We start from the raw sequence: 23,948 nt of genomic DNA, 5'->3' as shown, positions 1-23,948 counted from the left end.
AAAATCATTCTAAAGAGTCTGTTGATTTGGAAAAGAAACGCGCAGAAAAATGGTGAATGGTGAGCAGCAGGGGTTAATTTTATTTGGTGAATGTAATGGCACATTTTACAATTATAATAGACCTGAGAGACAGCTAATATCTAGTCAAATAAGCGGCTTCCAATTCAAGGGTATTCCTGCTACACTTAAAGATCTTTTTGGAATCTGTAATTTCTCTGTCCAGGATTGCTCACACTCCTCTTGCTTGATTGCAGTTCCTAACCAAATATATATATATATAGGTTGTGTTAAGATTCTTGATATTAACCTTCCTTCTGCAATTTTCTCAAACCACAATATTTGACTTCCTTTGCCGATTCACTATTCAGTGCACAAGCTGCAGTTAAGACTCTTAAAGTATATTATCAAGGGTGCAAAGAGTTTCTTATCCAATTTAGACGAGACAAGTCCAGAAATCTGATTTGCCAGTCAAATATAATGGCAGAAATGAAATTACAAAGCCTTTTGTTCTTTTTTCCCCCCCCTGACAGAGGACGATAAGATGAGCAATGGCAGTGATGAAGGTGACAGCAGAGGTAGTGGCCATCCCATATCTGGGCAGCAGACACTAACAGGGGAGAAGGACGACAACAATAACGAGGAGTACGAGAACTATGATGAACTGGTGGCCAAGTCGCTGCTTAACCTGGGCAAGATTGCAGAGGACGCTGCCTACCGTGCTATGACAGAGTCCGAGATGAACAGCAACTCCTCCAACAGCGCTGCGGAAGAAGAGGAGGACGAGGAGGACGAGGAGGACGAGGAGGACGAGGAAGGCGACGGGAGCGCCTCGCGGAAAGGTGAGCTCACTCTCGACGTGGACAGCGATGTGGTAAGGGAGACCGTGGACTCGCTCAAACTATTGGCGCAAGGCCACGGAGCAGTAATCTCAGACGACCTGGACGGACAAGGTTACGAGGATGGCACGGCTGAGAACGGCAGAGTTAACGGTAACGACTGTGCCCGTAACGGTGGGATGGGACAGAACGGGGGTAACGGCAAGGGCTCCGGTTACGGACAGCTCGTCGACGAGAGCGACGAGGAGGTTTGCCTAAGCAGTCTGGAGTGTCTTCGAAACCAGTGCTTTGACCTGGCACGCAAGCTGAGCGAGACGAAGCCCGCAGATCGCTCCGGGGCTCCCCAGCTGAACCACCTGGGAGGCGGGGAAGGCCAGCAGCATGGACACCACCAGAGCTTTGGAGACTTCCAGCAGAGCCATGAGGAAAGGCGCACGCTGGAGAGGAACTACTCGGACATGGTCAACCTGATGAAGCTGGAGGAGCAGCTGAGCCCGCGCTCGAAGGCCTTCTCCAGCTGTTCCCACGACGACCGCTACCACATCCACGACCACGACGAGGACACCACCTCGGTGACGTCCGACCGCTCGGAGGAGGTGTTTGACATGACCAAGGGCAACCTTTCCCTTCTGGAGAAGGCCATAGCACTGGAGTCAGAGCGAGCCAAGGCCATGCGGGACAAGATGGCCGCCGAGGCGGCGAGAAGAGATGGGGTGAGGTATCACCACGAGCAACATGGGTCACGGCATGGATACGGCGAGGAGAGAAAAGCACGGTTTCTCGATGGTTTGAAGAAGCCCTACTACCACAAAGGTAAGCACCACCCTTTAGACACACATAAACTCATCTCATGCAAAAGCTGACAACAAGTCAGTGACAAGCGACTCGATGCAGGTGAAATATACGTCGTTTTGATCAGGTCTTGGCTTTCCATATCCCCTCTGTGGGGACACAGACAGCCGTCTTGCATTCTGGGAAACCTTGCTATGACCCCGGGACAAGCTTTTTCAACCAATTTGGAAATTCACATTTCTGCAGTGGCGGGAGCAGCAGCAGCAGCAGCTTATGTTGTTAAAATGGGCCAGCATGGCAACATCTGAGGGTAGGCTTGTCAGGCATAAGTAATGGCAATCTGCACGGCCCGTTAGGACTGCAAATCTCATCCCTGCCCATGGAGCCTGGGCTAAAGCTGCCTATTTTTAAACTCGCAGAGGGACTCTGGAAGGGGATGTCTACCAAATAGTTGCCCAGTGTCTCTGGAATGGAACCATACAGTAATGGATGGCTCCAAAAAAGGTTGTGGTGGGGTCTTTGTTTTGGGATTGTGCATTTCATATGCAGCCGAATGTATGGAAAATGGACGTTTGTTCTGGTCATTATATTCCTAGACATAGGTAAACAGGCACATTTAGGAAAATGTATTGTGTTATGTTAGTATCTACATCAGAAAATACACCAAGAAACAAGTTTGAGCTACTGGCCATTTATCACAATCTTGGCAAAGAGGTCACCAAAGTGACATTTGCAATAGTTTACTCTACTTATAGTCCTTCATTTACTTTCTATCTATGAGTCACACCAAGTCTATTACTGTCACCGTTCTCTACAAGATAAGCATTTTATAGACACTCTGGGAAGATGTCAGATAAGAGCAACAAATACGGACATTCAATAATCACAGAAGGTTCATTTGACACCTACTAAAAGGCTACACAGAGGCTAATTCAACAAGCACTCCATGGTCCCTCTGTATCTTGCTAATGATAGTATAATGAGAAAACACAAGGCAGTCGCACCACAATAACATCTCCCTCCCCCAGGCGAGATAGTGGCTGACACCGGTTGACCGGGGTTCTTGTCTGTGATCATTTTTTTGAAAGTGAGGAAGTGGATGTTTTTAGAGGGAAAGCCTGGCAGCCTGAGAATAGCATGAGTGGATATTGAACAGTATCAGAATGACCGATAACGAACGACAAGCCCACTGACTGCACATTCATTATCTGGAGATGGTATGGTAAAGGCGGCCATTTGCTATGCAAAGCGTGGCCTGTCTTCAGCCACAATCGATATCCTCTACTTTCTAATATGCATTCCACATGGCTACCCTAGTCTCTGTGCCACGAGGCTGCAATAGCCAAAGGTGAAGGTGCCGGTTGTGTGTGTTTATGTGTGTGTGTGTGTGTGTGTGTGTGTGTGTGTGAAGATAATTTGACTGCATCTTCTTATTGGAAACTATGGTACATGAAGCTAAGGGCACAGATTTAATCATGCTCTTTTATTACTTTACCCTCCTTGTCAGTGTGAAAATTCAGCCCAGCACTTTATATATCTTTGCTGCAGAGCCAGTCACATAGTGCCAACACCATGTGCATCCTCATGACATCCACAGAGAAAGGTCACGTATGAGAGGATAGTGAGGTGCTCATTCTGTCGTAATGAAGTATCAGTTGGATCTCTCTCTCCTGCTCATGTGTATTATCCCCCTCTCTTTGTTCTTCTCTTATTCCCCCCTCTTTCATACTGTCCTCTTCCTTCTCTACATCCCTTGGTTCAGGGTTTATTTCAGTTCTCCAGTTCGGTTGAGGTAGAGCGACTAGGTTACAGCAGCCTTTAAAACTTTAATTTGCGGTCTGTCTTTCTCCTGGCCCTGTCTGAAAGCACCTCTCTCTCTCTCTCTCTCTCTCTCTCTCTCTCTCTCTCTCTCTCTCTCTCTCTCTCTCTCTCTCTCTCTCCGTGTCTCCCTTTCGTTCTCTCTTATTCTCTACTTGTGCGCCACCTGATATGACTTTGAAACCCCGCACAAACAGTATCCCAGCTATGCTAATAGATACTTCCATGGTAATAACTATCTGTAGGGATACCAAGGTAAACATATCATGAATCCAATTCTGGTAACCTTCTAGAAGTGTCTTGAACCAGACAGAAAGGTAGTGTTTTCAATGACTATCCATTTCTCAGTTGAGGTCTCAGTTGGCATGGGATGGCATAGATGGTTTTGGGTTGTAATAGTATCTGATCAGGATTTGGGGAAAATGCATAACGAGGTTGAATAATGGAAAGACAATCCTATCCCGTGTTTATGCATATGTGTGTGCGTCCTTCCAGATCCACACTAAACATGATAGGATGTATCTATCTATACGATTGACTCTCAATTGTTTGTGAGGTAATCCAGTCAGTTAAACAAAATGCATTGAGGGTGTCTTGTGTCAGAGTGAAGTATCCTGTTAATCCTTGATGTGTGGACAGTAATTGATTGAGAAACTTCACATCACTTCACAGGTAACATCTGCTGCTGCTTCATACAGCTGTGCATCCACGTCAAACAGGACTTAGAGTACAAGCTGTCAATTATTATGCCACTATCATATCTCTCCCTAAGTTATATTTGCCTGAACCACATTAAACTATATTTGTGTGTGTGTGTGTGTATGTGTGTCCACGCACTGACCTTCACAGATCCTTCACGCTCTGAGAAGAAGGACAGCAGGTGCCCGACGCCAGGCTGTGACGGCACGGGTCATGTGACGGGCTTGTACCCTCACCACCGCAGTCTCTCCGGGTGCCCTCATAAAGACAGAGTACCACCTGAAAGTAAGCATTGCCGAGGACATATACAGACCTTCCAGTCGTGTAGCCTATTTACCTGCCTTGCACCATTGATTTGTGTTGACATATGAGGGACTTGCATGCGCTCACAGTCTGGATGGTGTTTGCTGTGATTGTGCCTTTGTGCTCATTGTGGCTGCAGTGCTTTTGTCAGGACAGGGCTATAGCTGTACTCCCAGTGGGACTTTTGGCATGGGGTCATGGGTTCGTGTGTGCCTCTCTGTGTCTGATTGTCTCCCTAGAGTCTCATTTGATCAGGGGGAAACCTGGGGCTCGGTTCAATATATGAAGGTTAAGACAATTGATTGATTACCCGTGTGCTTTCTGTAAGTAAATTACTCATGGACAATGACATGGGGCTGGCTTTGACAAACTGAACCATAGACCTATTATTAAGTAGACTAAGCTCTATCAGGGCCTTTGTTTCATGCTGAGTAACTAGTGATCGTGCTTGAACTTAACGCATTCAGGTGGCTGGCAAGAGTAGGCCAATTGGGCTTCAGTAAGGATTGTTCTTCTACATTGTTGATTGTTGTTATGTAGAATTTAACTGGACTAAAGACATTTTAATTTCAAATGGTCATAACCTTCCTTATGTATCCTTACATATTTAGTATATTCAATGACGCAAGTTATCCTTTAGCTATCTTTTAAAACAGTATCTTTGTATTTGGCTTCTTGAAAAAAGCTTTTTGTCTAGGCGGCTCTCTCCTCATTATAAACAATTGAAAAACGCCTGGAGAGACTTTTTTCAGAGCACTCGCACCCTTTTTGTGCGACCGATAGTTTTTCATTAACCACCAGTTAGAACACCAACTTATGATCTGCCATGACCCAGACAGCAATCAAAAAAGAAGAGGGCTTTGATAATGGCACAACAATTTGTCAGCACAAGAGATAGGCTTATCAAATACCCAACCATCAAACTCCCTCCCCTCTCACTGATATGGATACACTGTACAAATGTAATCCTACACGTTTGGGATGTTAACACCAGATTTTGGTTATTCTTTTAGTTTTTGAATGTTTTTGAATGTTTTATATTCCTCTTCTATGTTTATCATGTCAAAGTAAAAAAAACTAACATTCCATTATATTTTAGAATCAGCACTATGTTGCATGACAAAACAACATTGAAATTTCCACTTGAGGTGTGAGGATGGTATAAACACCATCACACACACACACACACACACATCCACCTCCTCTTGTAATCCCGTATCTTGGTTTTACCACTGAAAGAACAAGGTTTGGACGGCATGATATGGCAACAGGTATAGATAGCCACCAGGTTGATCCTAGTTTTTGTGTGCTCAGTAGCCCCATCCCTGCAGAGAGAGAAAGCCCTGTCTCTCTCTTTCCAACATGAGGTCGAGGTGTGATGTCACACATCACTCGATCCTACAGGGATGGCTCACGGCAATAGGAAAAGCCCAACCAGATGAACACATTTTGTCTTGCTGAGTGGCCAATGTTTTATTAATGCAAGGTATTCATTTAATTCCACAAAGTGTGGTCGAGACTGTATATATGATAAATTAATATTAAATTAGTTCTGGAATTCATTATGCCTTGTTATGTTTGCTGAATGTACCTCTTTTAGTCTAATTTCAAATAATGAATCGCTATCCCTCCGGAGGATCTTAGTTTTGGACGTTCCACGAAGAACTAGCTCTGTACCCTCGAGAACCTGAGTTTAGTGGGTAAAAGATTTTCCAAGTGTATAGTGAACCAGAGCAAATTCAATTACGGAAATGTGTCTAGTCCCTTTTAGAAACGGTCAGGTAAAGCTGTGATATACATTATGCAGGATCTCTTAGGTACGCTCAGGTGACAGGCGCTGTCCAATTACCTCTACTGAGATCTAATTAGTCTGTCTGGGAGTGAAGATGACAAGGGTCAGAGTTCAACAGAGTGATAACAATGAAGCCCACTGCCAGGAGTTTGTCCCTCATGAAGGGCGTTATACACAACCCGTCCACAAATCCCCCCTCCCTCCTTTTCAATTGGGCCCTCCTCGAAAAACATTTCATCATTAATATAATTGGTAGGTGGCTGAAGGGGCTTGCCAAGACGGAGATGGTTTTAATGATCAACTGTTTTGAAGGCGGCAGTTCTATTGCGAGAGCTGTTCTGTCCGTTTGGCATGATCGATTGTATCCAGGCATTTATGATGCACGCTTGTTCATTGTTGACTTTTTCGGTTCTCTTGCATGCTCCCTGCTGCTTCCCCTTCCTCTATCCTTTTGTTCTACAAGTCTGAAATGACTTCCTTTTCTTCACAATCTCCAACCCTGAGTACTGATCGTGAAAGAACTACACAAAGAATAATGGCTCAAATCTGTACCTTTACTGAGTACTGTACCTTTAAGACTAGTGTTTTTCTGGGTGAAGGAAGGAGGTCAGTTCACATTGTAGGGGCATAGTCCTATTTGTGCTAATAATCAAACTGCCTTGTCACTAATGGAATTCAGGTCTGATTGTGGGGCTCCTAACCCCCCCTCCCCCTGTCTCTTGCTATCTCCTGTCTGTCTGTCAAGTTCTTGCTATGTATGAGAATGTTCTTAAGTGTCCTACGCCCGGCTGCACGGGACGCGGCCATGTCAATAGCAACAGGAACTCTCATAGAAGGTGAGTGTTTTAGTGGCCATTTTGGAAACATCTGCGATGCATCCCCCCTTTTTCTTTTGGTTAACTGGTGTTTGGTTCGATTGAATGGCTGGTGTCCTATGGTACTTCTGTCTCCTTTTCTGGTCACACATATTTTTTTGTTTTGTTTTGTTAATATTAACGTACTTTTGAAAGTATTGATGTGATTGATGTTTTATGTTTCAAAGTCATCTCCATTCGATGCACCATCTATATGCACCATGGCATCGGAAAAAAAACACACCAATGTCAAAGATGCAAATCAAGTTGAAGTGCAATACTCCTTAAATACATCCCTTAAAAAGTGTTCAGAGCCGACAAGCGGCAGGCTTGGTGAGTGGAACTAAAATAACAGCTCTAAAGCCTTTGCTGTCAGACAGAGAGAGAGCAAGGTGACAGTGAGAGAGAGGTGTCGCCCACAGCAGATGCTCTGGGAGGCTGGGGCGTAGCGGCAGCCATTAGCACCTCTCTGCCTCTCAGCCGGGGGGGAAGAGCGAGGCTACCGACCTGGGAAGACAGCAGCATCTCCGCGCTGTGCCCCTAGTCACACTCGCCACACAGACCGAGGCGCACCCTCTTGTCTTAGGCGCACACAGAGAGACGCGCACACACGCCGAGAGGCACATGCTCACGAGGACCTGTTTGCTTTTGCACACACATGCACGCATGCAACACAAGCACGCACACTCCCGCTGACAGGTACTTAGACCTTGTGAACAGACTTCACACTCCACCTGCTCTGTGTTCCGGCCAGTGTCGAAGACACTCCACCGAGACCTGACCCTTGCAACATTTGGGCAAATCAGGATTTGGAAAATTGCTAGGACGTATGAAATGAATTAGAAAATAGCAATATGTTAGTTAGGGGTTTTTAAATGTTGCTGTTTAGCACTATCTCGAACTAATATTGAGGAACAAGATGTTCCTCGATAATAGATTACATTTTTACCTTAGAAGGTGTGCACATGTACTTTGTCCATGTGTAAGTGTCTTTTCTGTAGCCACTAATCTACAAATAAGCAAGCTGTTGCCAATGGTATTGTTATTGAACGATTGTGGAAATAAATAATTGAAGGGACTTTGTTAATATATGCTGAAATCTTCAAGAAAAGGGCATTCAGATAGACAGACAGTTAGACAGACAGACCGTCCATCAATCCTGTTGTCTTTATGGTGACCAACCCATTCAGCCTTCTTTCAACTGTCCCTCTAGTTTATCAGGGTGTCCCATCGCTGCAGCGGAGAAGCTGGTCAAAGCGCAGGAGAAACATCAGGGTTGTGATGGCTCCAAGTCCAACCAGGCCTCTGACCGCGTATTAAGGTACTGTTCACTAGTGTTCACCAGTCAGTCCTGAAGTCATATTTACTACTGTCAGGACCTATTAGACTGATTCAATATTTATTTGATTCAATGTACAAGATGGCTAGTGTGTCCCATTTGTCTAGTACTGTAACATAGACTATCTGATTTGACCTTAGTCTTTCTTGAATCTACTTTAGGGATACTCTTTAAGTAACGTTGATAGCATTTGATAGTGTTAGCAAGTGGTTTTCCATATTTTTTTGTAGCATTAGGGGGGTTGCTGTGTTTGTTTTATTTGTTGTCTATTGATCTACTGGAAATAGTTTGGATGAGCAGTATACACATTGCTGTATCCATCCATACCAAGTAAAAAGAAATTGGACTCATTCATCATGGTCAATATGCAATCATTTGCACAAACAGTTCCTCGATTATTATTATAACGCAACTATGTAGACGTCACTGGTACATTTTTCTAATTAAACTGCAATAGAAATGCAGTATATTGCATTCCATTCATATGTAAGAAATGAATAATGAGTCATTTGATTAAAAAAATACATACATAAATCTACTACATTTATCATGAGCTAGATATGAGTTTGGAATCGTTTTTAACTTGTAATGATGATTACTAAAAGGCTAACCGATTGTAAAGGTATATGCTGTCTGTAAATAAAGCAATCTGACATGTCTGTATGTTACTGTAGTTCCATATTCCACAGATGACGTTTTTTTTTTAATTGGAAAGAAATCCTATGAAAGTTGACTTTTGCTCTGGGCAATGCCCTTCCTACTTTCTGCCTCCCCCTCTTGTGCTCCATCCTCCTTTACCCCTACCCCCTGCCTCTCTATCCTTCCCCTGAGCGATGTTCAGTGCCTCTGTCCAACCTCCACCCCCTCGTGGTTTATTTTCCAGGCCTATGTGCTTTGTAAAACAGCTGGAGATCCCACAGTACGGTTACAAGAACAACGTCTCCACCAGTACGCCCCGCTCCAACCTGGCCAAGGAGCTGGAGAAGTACTCCAAGACCAGCTTTGACTACAGCGCCTTTGAAAACCACCACCACAACAACGTCTTCGGCAAACGGGCCATTGCACCCAAGGTCCATTGCCGGGACACGTCTCCTAAAGGATATGACGGTATGGTTCTTCCTTTGAGGATGTATAGAATGAAGAAAACACTACGGTGTCTGCCATACTTCCTGTCAAATGAAATGAGGGTGGTAACTGAAATCCCCAAATGATGACTTTGATTGAACGGTAGATAATGAGATCCTCAGAGCTTCACCGTGAATCCAAATGGCCGTAACTCTTTTTATTCCTACATCCCGCAGCCAAGCGATACTGCAAGAATTCCAGCTCTGCTAGCAGCACACCCAGCACCTACGCCCCCAGCAGTAGCAGCAGTAGCCTGAGCTGTGGAGGAGGAGGAGGAGGTGGTGGAGGAGGAGGAGGAGGAGGCAGCAGCGCCAGCAGCACCTGCAGCAAGAGCAGCTTTGACTACACCCACGACATGGAGGCTGCCCATATGGCCGCCACCGCCATCCTCAACCTGTCCACGCGTTGCCGGGAGATGCCCCACGGGCTGGGGGGCAAGACCCAGGACCTGTGCTCACGGGTAGGCATGTTCTACTTGAATGTCTATGTTCTCTCTGGATTTCTGGAGGCTATTTGTTCCAGAAGGCATTGGTGTGGTTGTTTGGGGTTCTCAAAGTTGGGTATGGTTGGAGGGAGTGGAGAGTTACTTCTCATTCAAAGGATACTTTAGGTTAAGAGGGTTCCTCGTGTTTTTTTTTTAACAATAGGACACAACCTGCCATTCGTTGGATTTACTCGGGTCTACTACTTGACCACAGTCACATTGACAACCAAACCTCTCAAGTCTCTCCCTCTGCATGTCGCCTGTCACATTGCCTAATGTGCACAGTGATGAGTGAGAATGATAGCATCTCTTTAGCTTCTTCGTTAAAAAGATATCGGCAACTGCATTGGAAAGTACACCCGAGCTCAGCAGCAACACTCTCCCCCCCTCAGGGATAAGATACGGAGCACGACAGGATGTGGGAGGCATCGTTGACACCATGTGAGCCCAATATGTCATTCAAGGGAGATAAGGTGGCAGTATTATCAACGCGCAGACACCAACGCAGTAAATGTGCGGGGTGGGAGGGAGAAAGCGAGGTAGGGAGAGCGGGAGAAGGAGACAGGAAGCGTGGTGGAGGGCTAATGGAATCTTGGCACTAATGTTGATGGTCTGGAGGAAGAATGGATGGAGAAAGAAAAGGCAAAGAGAGGAGAGGAGCGAGAGAAATAAGAGAGAGAGGAAACGATGGGAACGAAGAAAGGAGAGCGGCGATGCAAAGGGAGAGGAGAAATAGACACAGGCATAAACATAAACGGGGGGGGGGGGGGGGGGTGTACACAACAAAGTGCAGAGGAGTGGAATGGAGAGAATGGGGATAAATATCCCAAAGCAGTTCAGGACTTCCCCTCTTTAAATCCATTTGTCATTCAGGCGTCTCTCAGTCTGTCCATCTGCTCCAGACAGGCAGGCAGGGTGCTCCCAGGCAGAGGTAGGGAGGAGGCAGACGGGCCATATCAAAGTGATTCATCATCCCTCTTTCATCCAAACACCGGAACCTTCGTCATTGTGTCGTTTCTCCCCTCGCCACGTTTTGTGTGGTGCTGTCCAGCTTGTCAACATGTCCATTGTTGTCTCCCCTCACAGCTGTGCCGTTCTGTTTGCAGGCAGGCAGTCAGACCGACGTAAAGAGAGAGAGGCAGACACTGGGCACGGGAGAGCGAGAGACAGAGAGAGACAGTCGTGGGTCTGGTTTTATTTCGAGAGGCTGGGTGAGACATGAGGAAGTAATGCATGGATGTAGCCCTCGCAGCCCTCATGCTGTGCCCTGGCCACTTCCTCCCAGTGTTGCCATAGTAACAGGTCAGGGGTCACCCCTGGGTCAGATGCAGAGTTGGTGGGTGTGTAATGAGAAGTGGAGGGAGAGGGTGCATGCTACAATTTAACTTATTTGATGTGATGGGGTTGGTCATATGCATAGGATTGCATCATACTCTTAACATGGAGGGGTAGTCAGCCCCCCTTACACAGTGATGTATACACACACACGCACACACATATATATATATATATATATATATTTACATTTATTTAAAGTGCAGTATGTACTGCATAATTTGCCATGCAAGTTCTTCAGCAGGCTCAGTGTGTACATTTCTACTCTTTCCATCTCTACCTCACTTCTCGGACTCAAAAGTGATCGCTATCTCTTTGCATCGTCTTCCATCCCTCGTTCCCTCTCTCCCTGCAATCTCTCTGTTCGTCCTCCCTCCCTCGCCCCCTCCCGTTTTCCTTTCAGCTTCTAGCCTAGCCTCAAAGGATGTCATTAAAGGAGGAGGAAAGCAGCTTAGCGACAAAACCACATGAAGAAGGGCATATAAGTGTATGGCCCAGTATGTCAGTGTCCAAGCCAGCGGTGGATGGACTGAGATCCTGATGCGCTTGACCCTGGCATTGCCTAGCACCGCGGTCATGCCAGATGAGCCAGTTACATTTCACTGAGTGACCGCCAGCGAGGGGACATGGATGGGGACAACAGGGGTCTGTGTTTGTGACAGAGAAAAACAGGGCTTTGACAATCTACTCTTAAACGATGCAACGTGAAATAATTTGCATCATTTGTTGTTGCCATTGTTGGAGACACCTGTGTAGACTATTTTCGAAATTCCACCCAAAATAACACTGTGTTGCCGGTTTGTTTGTTTTTCTTGCTTGTTTCTTTCTTGCTTATCTCCTCCAGTTCTCAAACGACCGATGTGCTCAAGTGGCCAGTTAATAATGTCTCATATCAGAAGGTGTTTGAAAAGGAATATACTTCCCCAAAAGTTTAGTCAGTAGATATAAAAAGAAAAAACACAATCGATGACCACGACAGTTGGAGATGTTGTGGGTCGGTGCATCTTCAGATCCCATCATCATTTGGTTTCAAGCCCTAAATCCAGCTGCCTCTTCTCCCGTGAGTCAATCTGCATTCACTGCAACGGGTCCTGTACCATGGTGCAGTGGTGGCAGCACAGGAAGAACATCCGGTCTTCAGGGACGGTTGTCGGGTGGAATCACAATTAGAAAAGGGTTTCCTTCACCCGCTAGAGGAGGATGAGGTGGAGCAGGGAAAAAGGGTGGAGAAGAAGAGGAGAGGTGAGGGTTAGGGATGTTAAGAAGGTGCAAGGGATAGGGTAACTAAACAGACACCTTGTACATACGTGCACAAACTCATCCACCATTTCCAAAAACCTTGCCCCCAACGGTACATCGTTTAGCAAATTTGCACCTGATGCTTATCAAGCTAAAAAAAAAAAAAAAATCATGAAAGCAAAATATTTTAAAGGGAAGAATCATATTTGAGTGTTCAAGCATCCCCTGATTGAGTCTGGATTTGTCCTAGTACACAGGATTCACTCTATTTTTGGTTGACTGGCGGTGGCAGCCCAACACACATTCTGCCCCTGCAGCTGCCCATCGTTGCCCTCTCGTCAACCTCTAACCCTCACCCCTCAGTCCCTACCGATGTCCGTTCAAATCATCCTCACACATACCCACACGCGCACATACACACAAACATACACATAGATCAACACAGAAATATGCGCAAAGACTCTCTCACTCACACACTCACACACACACACTTATACACTTCCTAACACACACAAGCCTTAGTGTGTGGGGCACTCTGGGGCACTACTGTATTTAGAGGTGAGAAAAAATGTAAAGTGAAATAGGGTGAGAGCCACTCAACATACATTCAGGGTCGGGGCAACCTGCACTGGTTGAACTCACCCTTTGCCACAGACAACAAGGTCTTTCCCGCCGGGGGGGAAAGTTTCCAGTCTACAGCATGTCAGCATTCCGTAGACCCAATCAATTGTATCAAATCAAGTTCCCCTCTCCTCTCCCCGTTCTTCATATCTCCCTCTCACGTCCATCCCCAACCCTCCCTCCCTCCAGAACCCGGCCCTAGACGTGGATGAGAACGGAACGTTGGACCTGAGTATGAATAAGCGCCAGGGGGCCGTGGGGTCGGTACTGACCCCTCTAGAACCCATGTCTCCGCAGAGACAGGCCATGATGGGGTCCCGCTGCTACGGCCTAGGGGACACAGACTGCTGGGATCTGCCTGTGGACTACACCAAGATCAAGCGCATCGACGAGGATGACAAAGAGGTACCGACAGCACTTCTGAACGGGGGTTGGCAGGAGGGATGAGAAGGAGAAGGGTGGTGCGGTGAAAGATGATTGGTGGGTATGAAAATGATGGTGGGGATGGGGATGGTGGAGGTGATGGTCGTGATGACAACACTGATGGTGTTGATGAAGATAATCATATGGGAAATGAAGCATCTAATCTCCATTGAACTGCTATAATGACAGTAGATTCTCCAGTATTATCCAAAGATTAGACTGGACCTGCAGTCTTGCCTTTGAGATTTGTACTTAAAATCCAGACTGCCTTCCTTATCTGACATGCAGGTGAATTTGGGATTATTGGAAGTAGGAGTTCAAGGAAATTAAAGCCTATTTGTATGTTAACGTGCGCCAGCCTTTTCGAGCCAGAATATCTGCCTTCGTTTTTTGGATCATGCCCCCTGCATGCTGCGTTTCTGTTTTTACCTCTGCTTCTCACCAAAAGGAATTATGCAAAATAGCACCTTGGGAGGGAATCTAAATTGCTCATCTCATCAAATAACAGCTGGATATCAATGCTGATGGTGTGTGTGTGTGTGTTTATGTTTTTGCTCGTCTGTCTTGTCTGTCTTGTCTGTCATTGTGCAATGCTGTGAGGATGCATTGCCAAGTGACCTAACCTGATGCTGCAGTTGATATCAGCACGATGGATAACGTGGGCTGTGTCTATAGGGGCCTTTACTGTACGTACAGGCGGGAAACCACAGCACCCCCGACAGGCTGCTTGCCACTGCAGACAAAGCACCCCCCGACCGAGACAAGGTTACATGATGTACGACCCACTCACTACAGTTCCATCTGGTGGGCTCAATACGGCTGTAACTGCAACTTGAAATCTGCGCCAACTCCCAAATTCAGATTCATTAAGTGGGTGGGTCTTCATGCAAGAGAGAAAAGCAGGGAAGACCCCACACCCGACTGCTTTTACTGAATATATATATTTTTAATATACACTATTTCCTGGAACCTTCACAGACTTTGTGAGGTTCTCTAAATGTCTCTGTTTAAAGAGAGTGCCATTCCTCGTCTTGGCACCTCAGGACTTTGTACAGACCACTGTCACTCTCTATTAACCTCCAGTGTTCAGCTGGTAGCTTCTGTCAAGCTGCCTGTGCTTGTTACCCCCAGAATCTTCCATGTATAAATCTCAGGACATCTTTGATGCCAAAACCACCAGTATTGATGGTTTGATATCCTTTGCAAATCTCTTTCTTCAGCACTCCTCTCTTCCTCCTCCTTTTTTCTTTGTTCTTCTCTCCAATTGTTCCCCCTCAGTCTTTATCTATCTTTATTAGTTTGTTATACATTGATTGCTACTCTTTTTTTTCTCCTGTCTCTCTCCTCTCTCTCGCTCCTGTCTCTCTCCCTCTCCTCGCTCTCTCCCTCTCGCTCTCTCACTCCCTCTCTCGCTCTCTCTCACTCCCCCCTTTCTCCATCTCTCCTCTCTCTCTCTCCTCCCTCTCTCTCTCTCTCTCTCTCTCCCTCTCGCTCTCTCTCTCACTCCCTCTCTCTCTCTCACTCACTCCCCCTTTCTCCATCTCTCCTCTCTCTCACTCCCTCTCTCTCTCCCTCTCTGCTCGCTCTCTCTGCTCACTCCCCCTCTCTCTCTCTCTCTCTCTCTCACTCCCCCCTTTCTCCATCTCTCCTCTCTCTCTCTCTCTCCTCCATCTCTCTCTCTCTCCCCTCTCTACTAGCCTGATGACCTGGACCCCTTCCATGACCTCCTGGATGATCGGCAGTACTCCAGTGACGTCACTATGTCCAGCTCCCAAGTCCAAGTACATTCACTGCAGGAGAGCAAGAAGGACCTGATAACGTAAGCCTGCACCAGGAGGCCATGTACTGGACTGTACCCTCATTCCATCCACTGCCCCTCCCTCCATGTGTGCTTCTCTTCTCCTTTTGGCAAATTTCGCTTTTATCCGTTTGTTTGTTTTCCTCTCTGGGGCTTTGGTTCAGAGAATCCCACCCACACACCTTTTCTTGGCACTATCGGCGATGCTGCATGCTACATTCGCATCGCAATATTCCAGCAGCCTCTCGTCGTCTTGTCAGGTCTTGGTGAGTTTAGTTAGCTACTGGCCATTTTGTGATTTGTTATTTTCATCCCACATCATCATAAAACATCATTAGCTTCTTTATGTTGCAGTTGCTAACTAAGGATGTCTCACAAACAAAAACAAAATCACTACAGAAAGCTGAAGCTAAACTGAGAAACAATTAAATCACTTAATACTTAATACATTTTAACCTTATTTATTTTGGATTTCGGGTTTTTATTAAAATCTATCTGTTTTCTGGTAACAGATGTCCAACACCTGGGTGTGATGGAAGTGGTCACGTGACCGGAAATTACACGTCACATAGAAGGTGTGACTTTCTTTTTGTCTTTTGATGGATCTTCACAGTCTCTCCAAATTATTGTTTTCAGTTTACCTCGACTATCTACAATCAATCAAGTCAATCTACAGTATAGAGTATCTCTTTAGTGTTAACCCTTTCAATATGAGCCCCAGGGTATTTTCACACTTATAACACCGTTTTTTTATGCATAAATGTGTTTTATGCAATTATTCCTGAAAACTTCTGAAAAATAATACAAAAACATTTACAGAAAAATATCTCGAAATAAGAAATGTTCATGTAAAGCAAAGGACCTTTATCTTATTACAAATAATTATTCAGAGGGTTCATTCATTTGATTATACATTTACATAAACTTTTCTTTATCAGCTCCCCTGCACTTGCATCATGGCTTTAAAGCATTTCCAGTCAAAGTGTGTCTAAGTGTTGTGTATATTGCTTTTTGTCTGTGTCATCTTGTGTTGCAGTAATTGTTTTCTACATCGGGTGTTTTGGCTCACTATTGTTAACCTGCTATATCTTCCAGTCTCTCCGGCTGTCCTTTAGCTGACAAAAGCATTAGAAGTATGATGGCCACCAATGCGCAAGAGCTCAAGTAAGGCATGATATGATATATTCATAAGCTTTTTTTTTACTTACACTATTTGCATGTTACTACAATGTTAAGAGTGATGTTTCCTTAGTTTTGAGGTAAGTTCAACAAATAGTGTGAAACAGAGGTCCTTTTGGTGATTTTGTCTTTTGTTAAGAGTTTGTGTGTGGTAGAGGATGTGTGTGTGTGTGTGTGTGTGTGTGTGTGTGTGTGTGTGTGTGTGTGTGTGTGTGTGTGTGTGTGTGTGCTGTAGACCCTGAGTCGTGTTTGTGTTTTCTGTCCCAGGTGCCCGACACCGGGGTGCGATGGTTCGGGGCATATCACTGGTAATTACGCCTCACACAGAAGGTAAGACGCACACACACTCCAAACACCCCTTATAACAGATGTGACTACTGAGAATGAGAGACAGACTCTCAGCCTGTTCTTGTATTTCCTGTGCAGTCTCTCAGGGTGTCCGCGGGCTAGGAAGAGTGGGATCAAAATCACACACAGTAAAGAGGACAAGGAAGACCAGGAACCCATAAGGTGACCACCAGACACACACTACACACAATGTTCCTGGGCTCAGGACCCATTGTTCTGTGTGATCCACAAGGACATTAGACAACTAGCTTATCTCCTGATACCTTTAGATGATCAGCCATTGGTCAACAACACAAACATTATCTTGTAGTGAAAGTCACTAAGGTGTGTTTGGATGGCCTCTTAGGCACCCTGTCCATTGGTTTCAATGGACATAAAATAACGGATACATCTTCTATCAATTCCAGAGAGAGAGAGAGATGGGGAGATTGATTTGGATCCCATTTGACCTAAATCCCATGACGGGATTCCCTGGCTTCAGTTAAATATTCTCCATCGATTTCTCGGTGGTGTGGGGCAAATAACAATCTCTGGCCCATCTGTGTGCTTCCATGTGTCTCACACGGTTAACTCACGAGAGCATAGAACCCCCCGCATCCTGTCGCTTTTAGAAATGAGCCTCATCACACTGCACATTGGATTCTTCCCTTCACACTGCATTACAGCTTCAGAATTCCTCCGTCCCGTAGTTTCGAGCCACTTTTTTGGGGCACAAGGATTGGAATCGTCTATTTTATCTCAGAAACTGAAAGATTTGACGTGACGCTATCTGGGGAGGGGAAGTAAACCATGACTGATACATTAATATCGTTGTGACAAGGTTGGAGCAATAATCCGATATACGAGACACTACGGAATCATGAGGCCGCCTAGCTTGCTCTGTTACGCAGTCACTCAGTGTCGGTATTCAGAATTTGTGGCGTTGCGATAAGGGTACCACTGGGAATAGATTAAATCGGATTAAGGTGCCTGTGTTTCTAGGGAAGTTAAAGAGATTACTGGTAACAGATTAGAGATAGAGGTAAAAATAAAGAGGAATAGAGCCTCATGTGTATTTAACTAGGATATATCAGATCCAGTACACTGTCTTCCTTTACTTCCCTCTGACATGTGATCGATCTGCGGGCTTGTGTATGACAATAGTTGAATCAAGATGCATCTTTTTGGGGGTGGGGAAGGCAATTGATTGTGTCTATTGCACGGTCTGTCTTGATATATGTTATATATATAGATATATGTTGAAGGATGATAATAATGAGGAAAGGCAAGATATTGATCATTGCGATGATGAAGATGCAAATCATAACTAGAGAGGGTACAATTTCTGGGGAAATTGTAGGGTGTGCTTGCTTGCGTTGGTTGCACAGGGGTCCGTTTTTGAATGACATTTTTACAACTCATATTTCTGTATATTTTATATAAAAATGCATACTTATTATTTATAAAGATGACATAGATTTAAAAGCTTTTTGCTGCTCATTTACAACTGAAAATACGAGTGAAGTGTAGAATGAAATAGATGTCTTCTCATTTCCCCTGCAAGAGGCAGCCTCATCGTTGAAACAAAACGAATAAATTGGGCAGACCGGTGTAAAAATTGACCTAATCTCTATGACTTAAACGTCATTTTAAGTTTTTCCCTTCTCATGATATTTTCAGGCATTTAGCCTACTCATTGCATTCATTCATTAATAAAGAACCCCCTTTGAAGATTATTCTACGACGTTACCCGGCAGTAGAAGATGGAATCGCGATTCAAACAGTACCATCTGCTAACTGAAAATATGCCCCCCAAAACGTAAATAAGCTTGACATTTATTTAGTGGAAAATCGCTCATTCATAAAAAGCTCACTGGTAGCGATCATTGTCAGTAACAACGCAAAATGCGATATAGCCCTGTGTGGAGAAGCTGCCCGGTAAATTGTACTACTACGGTACAGTACTAGACTACTGCTGTGTTCGTCTTGGTAGCGATTGCGTTGGTTGAATTGGATTTAACGTTCCGTTGTACGGTTTAAACTGAAATTAATTATTTTCATGAACAGATTGACAATGTTTAGGCTGTGGCAATGAAGTTCAGGTTAGTAGTTAGATAGACTTTTGATTTAAGTAAGGGGAGTGCCGAACATGTTCTGTCGCCGTTTGACTTCCTACAGTTGTGTAAGCTAGATGTTTTTGTAGTGTGTCTCATGTAAGCTACAGCGTTGCAGTGAGCTACACTGGTTTGACACCACAGGTAATGGTTTTTTCACCAACAAATCGTTTACTATGTGAGGAATGTTTATTTTAACGATTGAAAACAGATAACCCTACATCATAGACCACTGTAGTATGTGTTGCCCGGGCAACACAGGCTATGTCATGATGCTAATATTTCAGTGAAATAGTAGACTACTGTTTCCGAAAGTAGATGTACTTCCTTAATAATATCAGCTTATATTGTACATTACACATCACAATTGTGTGTCATATCACAAAGTAAAATTAGTAAATAGTTATCACATGGCCTCTTTGCTTGTGGCGTTTCTGCAGCTGCCTTGCAGTAAAGCTATAGTTAGCCTAGCTATCTCCCAGAAGTTAACGAGCTGCTAAACTAATATTCTGCTAGAGGTAGTCACGCGAGTTTTCGTGACGTTAGTGACGTAAGTAGCGTCATTGACTGTGGTTAGCAAGTTAGCCACCGTTAGCTTCACTTTTCGACACAAAAACGTCATTTCTACTTAAACCGTGCAACGGAACGTAAATCCAAATACAAGCAACTCAATCGCTACCAAGACGAAACTTTTGACACCTACGTTGTCTATGTAGGCCAAATATTGACTGAGTTTTAGGGGGGCAAAAAGAAATAAAAATAATAATAATAATATATATGTGAGAGAACAAAGGTTGTGCTCTCGCCGAAGGCTTGAGCAAACCCAATAATAATATATATGTGAGAGAACAAAGGTTGTGCTCTCGCCGAAGGCTTGAGCACACCCAACTAGAGAGGGTACAATTTCTGGGGAAATTGTAGGGTGTGCTTGCTTGTGTCGGTTGCACAGGGGTCCGTTTTTTAATGACATTTTTACAACTGATATTTCTGTATATTTTATATAAAAATGCATAGGGCCTACTTATTATTTATAAAGATTACATAGATTTAAAAGCATCTTTTTTTTGCTGCACATTTGCAACTCAAAATACGAGTTAAGTGTAGAATGAAACATGATGTCTTCTCATTTCCCCTGCAAAAGGCAGCCTAGCTGAATCAAAACGAATACATTTGGCAGACCGGTGTAAAAATTGACCTAATCTCTATGACTTAAACATCCTTTTAAGTTTTCCCTTCTCGTGATATTTTCAGGCATTTAGCCTACTCATATTGCATTCATTCATTAATAAAGAACCCCCTTTGAAGATTATTCTACGACGTTACCGGCAGTAGAAGATGGAATCGCGATTCAAACAGTACCATCTGCTAACTGAAAAAATGCCCCCAAAAACGTAAATAAGCTTGACATTTATTTAGTGGAAAATCGCTCATTCATAAAAAGCTCACTGGTAGCGATCATTGTCAGTAACAACGCAAAATGCGATATAGCCCTGTGTGGAGAAGCTGCCCCGGTAAATTCTACTACAGTACACTAGACTACTGCTGTGTTCGTCTTGGTAGCGATTGCGTTGGTTGAATTCGATTGAACGTTCCGTTGTACGGTTTAGGCTGAAATTAATTATTTTCATGAACAGATTGACAAAGTTTAGGCTGTGGCAATGAAGTTCAGGTTAGTAGTCAGATAGTTTCACCTATTGAAAGACTTGATTTATGTAAGGGGAGTGCCGAACATGTTCTGTCGCCGTTTGACTTCCTAAACAGCTGTGTAGATGTTTTTGTAGTGTGTCTCGCGTAAGCTACAGCGTTGCAGTGAGCAACACTGGTTTGAAACCACAGGTAATGATAATTTCACCAACAAATCGTTTACTTGTAATGTAATGTCATAATAAATCCTACAACGAAAATGTATTTGTGAGGAATGTTTATTTTAACGATTGAAAACAGATGCATCATAGACCACTGTAGTAGCTATGTGTTGCCCGGGCAACAGAGGCTAATGTCATGCTAATGCTTCAGTGAAATAGTAGACTACCGTTTCCGAAAGTAGATGTGGGCCTACTTCCTTAATAATATCAGCTAATATTGTACATTACATTTCACAATTGTGTTTCACATCACAAAGTAAAATGAGTAAATAGTTATCACCCTGGCCTCTTTGCTTGTGGCGTTTCTGCAGCTGTCTTGCAGTAAAGCTATAGTTAGCCTAGCTATCCCCCAAGTTCACAGATGCGAAACGCGTGTTTTCGTGACGTTAGTGACGTTGTGACGTTAGTAACGTCAGTGACTGTGGCTAGCAAATTAGCCACCGTTAGCTTCACTTTTTGCCACAAAAACTTAACTTCAGCCTAAACCATGCAACGGAACGTAAATAAAAATACAAGCAACTCAATCGCTACCAAGACGAAACTTTTGACACCTAGGTTGTCTATGTAGGCCAAATATTGACAAAGATTTAGGGGGGCAAAAATAAATAATAATAATAAATATATATGTGAGAGAACAAAGGTTGTGCTCTCGCCGAAGGCTTGAGCACACCCAATAATAATATATACGTGAGAGAACAAAGGTTGTGCTCTCGCCGAAGGCTTGAGCACACCCAATGATCACGATATAATGGGATTTGTCGCATGTGCTGTACGCTTCTCCAGTTTCTACCGCTTTCCAAAGCAATCTTTCTTTCAAACTCCAGGATCAGCATTGTGCTCTTTCTCGCCCACCCATCCCACCCCAGGTGTCCGGTGCCCGGTTGCGATGGCCAGGGTCATGTGACGGGGAAGTACGCCTCACACCGCAGTGCATCTGGCTGCCCCCTGGCAGCCAAGCGACAAAGGGACGGCTATATGAACGGGGCCCAGTTCACGTGGAAGGCGGGCAAGACAGACGGCATGTCCTGCCCCACCCCTGGCTGTGATGGCTCGGGTCACGTCAGCGGCAGCTTCCTGACACACCGGAGGTGGGTCTGGAACGGGCACAGTCCTTGTTAACCAATAGCAGAGTTTCTGGGGTTCCACTCACCAACCCTGTGCCTGGAAAGCTACCATTCTGTAGGTATCTGCTCCAGCCCACTTGCCGTGCACCTCCTTGTGATAATTAGCTGGTAGAGAAGCACTTTAGTTATTTGTGTGGTTAGTTACTACTGGGTTGGAGAGAACATGAAGAGGAAGGTAGCTGTTGAGGCATAGGGTTCTATGGCCCTATAAGATGATCTTGAGGAGGTTGGAAACTTGGGCAACACTTTATAACTAGAGAGGGTACAATTTCTGGGGAAATTGTAGGGTGTGCTTGCTTGCTTCGGTTGCACAGGGGTCCGTTTTTGAATGACATTTTTACAACTGATATATCTGTATATTTTATATTAAAATGCATACTTATTATTTATAAAGATTACATAGATTTAAAAGCATTTTTTTTGTGCTGCTCATTTACAACTGAAAATACGAGTGAAGTGTAGAATTAAATATGATGTCTTCTCATTTCCCCTGCAAGAGGCAGCCTCATAGCTGAATCAAAACGAATAAATTTGGCAGACCGGTGTAAAAATTGACCTAATCTCTATGACTTAAACGTCCTTTTAAGTTTTCCCTTCTCGTGATATTTTCAGGCATTTAGCCTACTCATATTGCATTCAGTCATTAATAAAGAACCCCCTTTGAAGATTATTCTACGACGTTACCGGCAGTAGAAGATGGAATCGCGATTCAAACAGTACCATCTGCTAACTGAAAATATGCCCCCAAAAACGTAAATAAGCTTGACATTTATTTAGTGGAAAATCGCTCATTCATAAAAAGCTCACTGGTAGCGATCATTGTCAGTAACAACGCAAAATGCGATATAGCCCTGTGTGGAGAAGCTGCCCCGGTAAATTGTACTACTACGGTACTGTACAGTACTAGACTACTGCTGTGTTCGTCTCGGTAGCGATTGCGTTGGTTGAATTGGATTTAACGTTCCGTTGTACGGTTTAGGCTGAAATTAATTATTTTCATGAACAGATTGACAAAGTTTAGGCTGTGGCAATGAAGTTCAGGTTAGTAGTTAGATAGACTTTTGATTTAAGTAAGGGGAGTGCCGAACATGTTCTGTCGCCGTTTGACTTCCTACAGCTGTGTAGATGTTTTTGTAGTGTCTCGCGTAGGCTACAGCGTTGCAGTGATACACTGGATTGAAACCACAGGTAATGATAATTTCACTCACAAATCGTTTACTTGTAATCTAATGTCATAATAAATCCTACAACGAAAATGTATATGTGAGGAATGTTTATTTTAACGATTGAAAACAGATAACGCTACATCATAGACCACTGTAGTATGTGTTGCCCGGGCAACACAGGCTAATGTCATGATGCTAATACTTCAGTGAAATAGTAGACTACTGTTTCCGAAAGTAGATGTACTTCCTTAATAATATCAGCTTATACTGTACATTACACATCACAATTGTGTGTCATATCACAAAGTAAAATGAGTAAATAGTTATCACCCTGGCCTCTTTGCTTGTGGCGTTTCTGCAGCTGCCTTGCAGTAAAGCTATAGTTAGCCTAGCTATCCCCCAAGTTAACAGATGCGAAACGAATGTTCTGCCAAAGGTAGTCACGCGTGTTTTCGTGACGTTAGTGACGTAGTGACGTTAGTAACGTCAGTGACTGTGGCTAGCAAATTAGCCACCGTTAGCTTCACTTTTCGCCACAAAAACTTAACTTAAGCCCAAACCATGCAACGGAACGTAAATTCCAATACAAGCAACTCAATCGCTACCAAGACGAAACTTTTGACACCTACGTTGTCTATGTAGGCCAAATATTGGCTGAGTTTTAGGGGGGCAAAAAGAAAAAAAAGAAAAAAAAATAATAATAATATATATGTGA

General features: G+C 44.2%; 1 protein-coding gene across 1 annotated transcript in view; it reads left to right on the top strand.

The window, feature by feature from the left end:
• The window catches only part of myt1lb (myelin transcription factor 1-like, b), a 58,335-nt gene that overhangs the window by 28,092 nt on the left and 6,295 nt on the right, over positions 1-23,948 (top strand). Inside the window, exons 6-17 of the mRNA XM_062469832.1 lie at positions 531-1,649; positions 4,296-4,430; positions 6,986-7,076; positions 8,308-8,415; positions 9,317-9,540; positions 9,735-10,018; positions 13,427-13,642; positions 15,358-15,479; positions 16,554-16,622; positions 16,905-16,967; positions 17,064-17,147; positions 21,810-22,031. Coding sequence (XP_062325816.1) covers positions 531-1,649; positions 4,296-4,430; positions 6,986-7,076; positions 8,308-8,415; positions 9,317-9,540; positions 9,735-10,018; positions 13,427-13,642; positions 15,358-15,479; positions 16,554-16,622; positions 16,905-16,967; positions 17,064-17,147; positions 21,810-22,031 — 2,737 coding nt within the window. The remainder of the gene's footprint in view (positions 1-530; positions 1,650-4,295; positions 4,431-6,985; positions 7,077-8,307; positions 8,416-9,316; positions 9,541-9,734; positions 10,019-13,426; positions 13,643-15,357; positions 15,480-16,553; positions 16,623-16,904; positions 16,968-17,063; positions 17,148-21,809; positions 22,032-23,948) is intronic.

Source organism: Osmerus eperlanus, chromosome 9, assembly GCF_963692335.1.
Source record: "Osmerus eperlanus chromosome 9, fOsmEpe2.1, whole genome shotgun sequence".
In the NCBI taxonomy this organism is placed as follows: Eukaryota; Metazoa; Chordata; class Actinopteri; order Osmeriformes; family Osmeridae; genus Osmerus; species Osmerus eperlanus.
The sequence above is the reverse complement of the archived record's forward strand: the minus strand, read 5'-3'. Positions and strand labels throughout refer to the sequence as shown.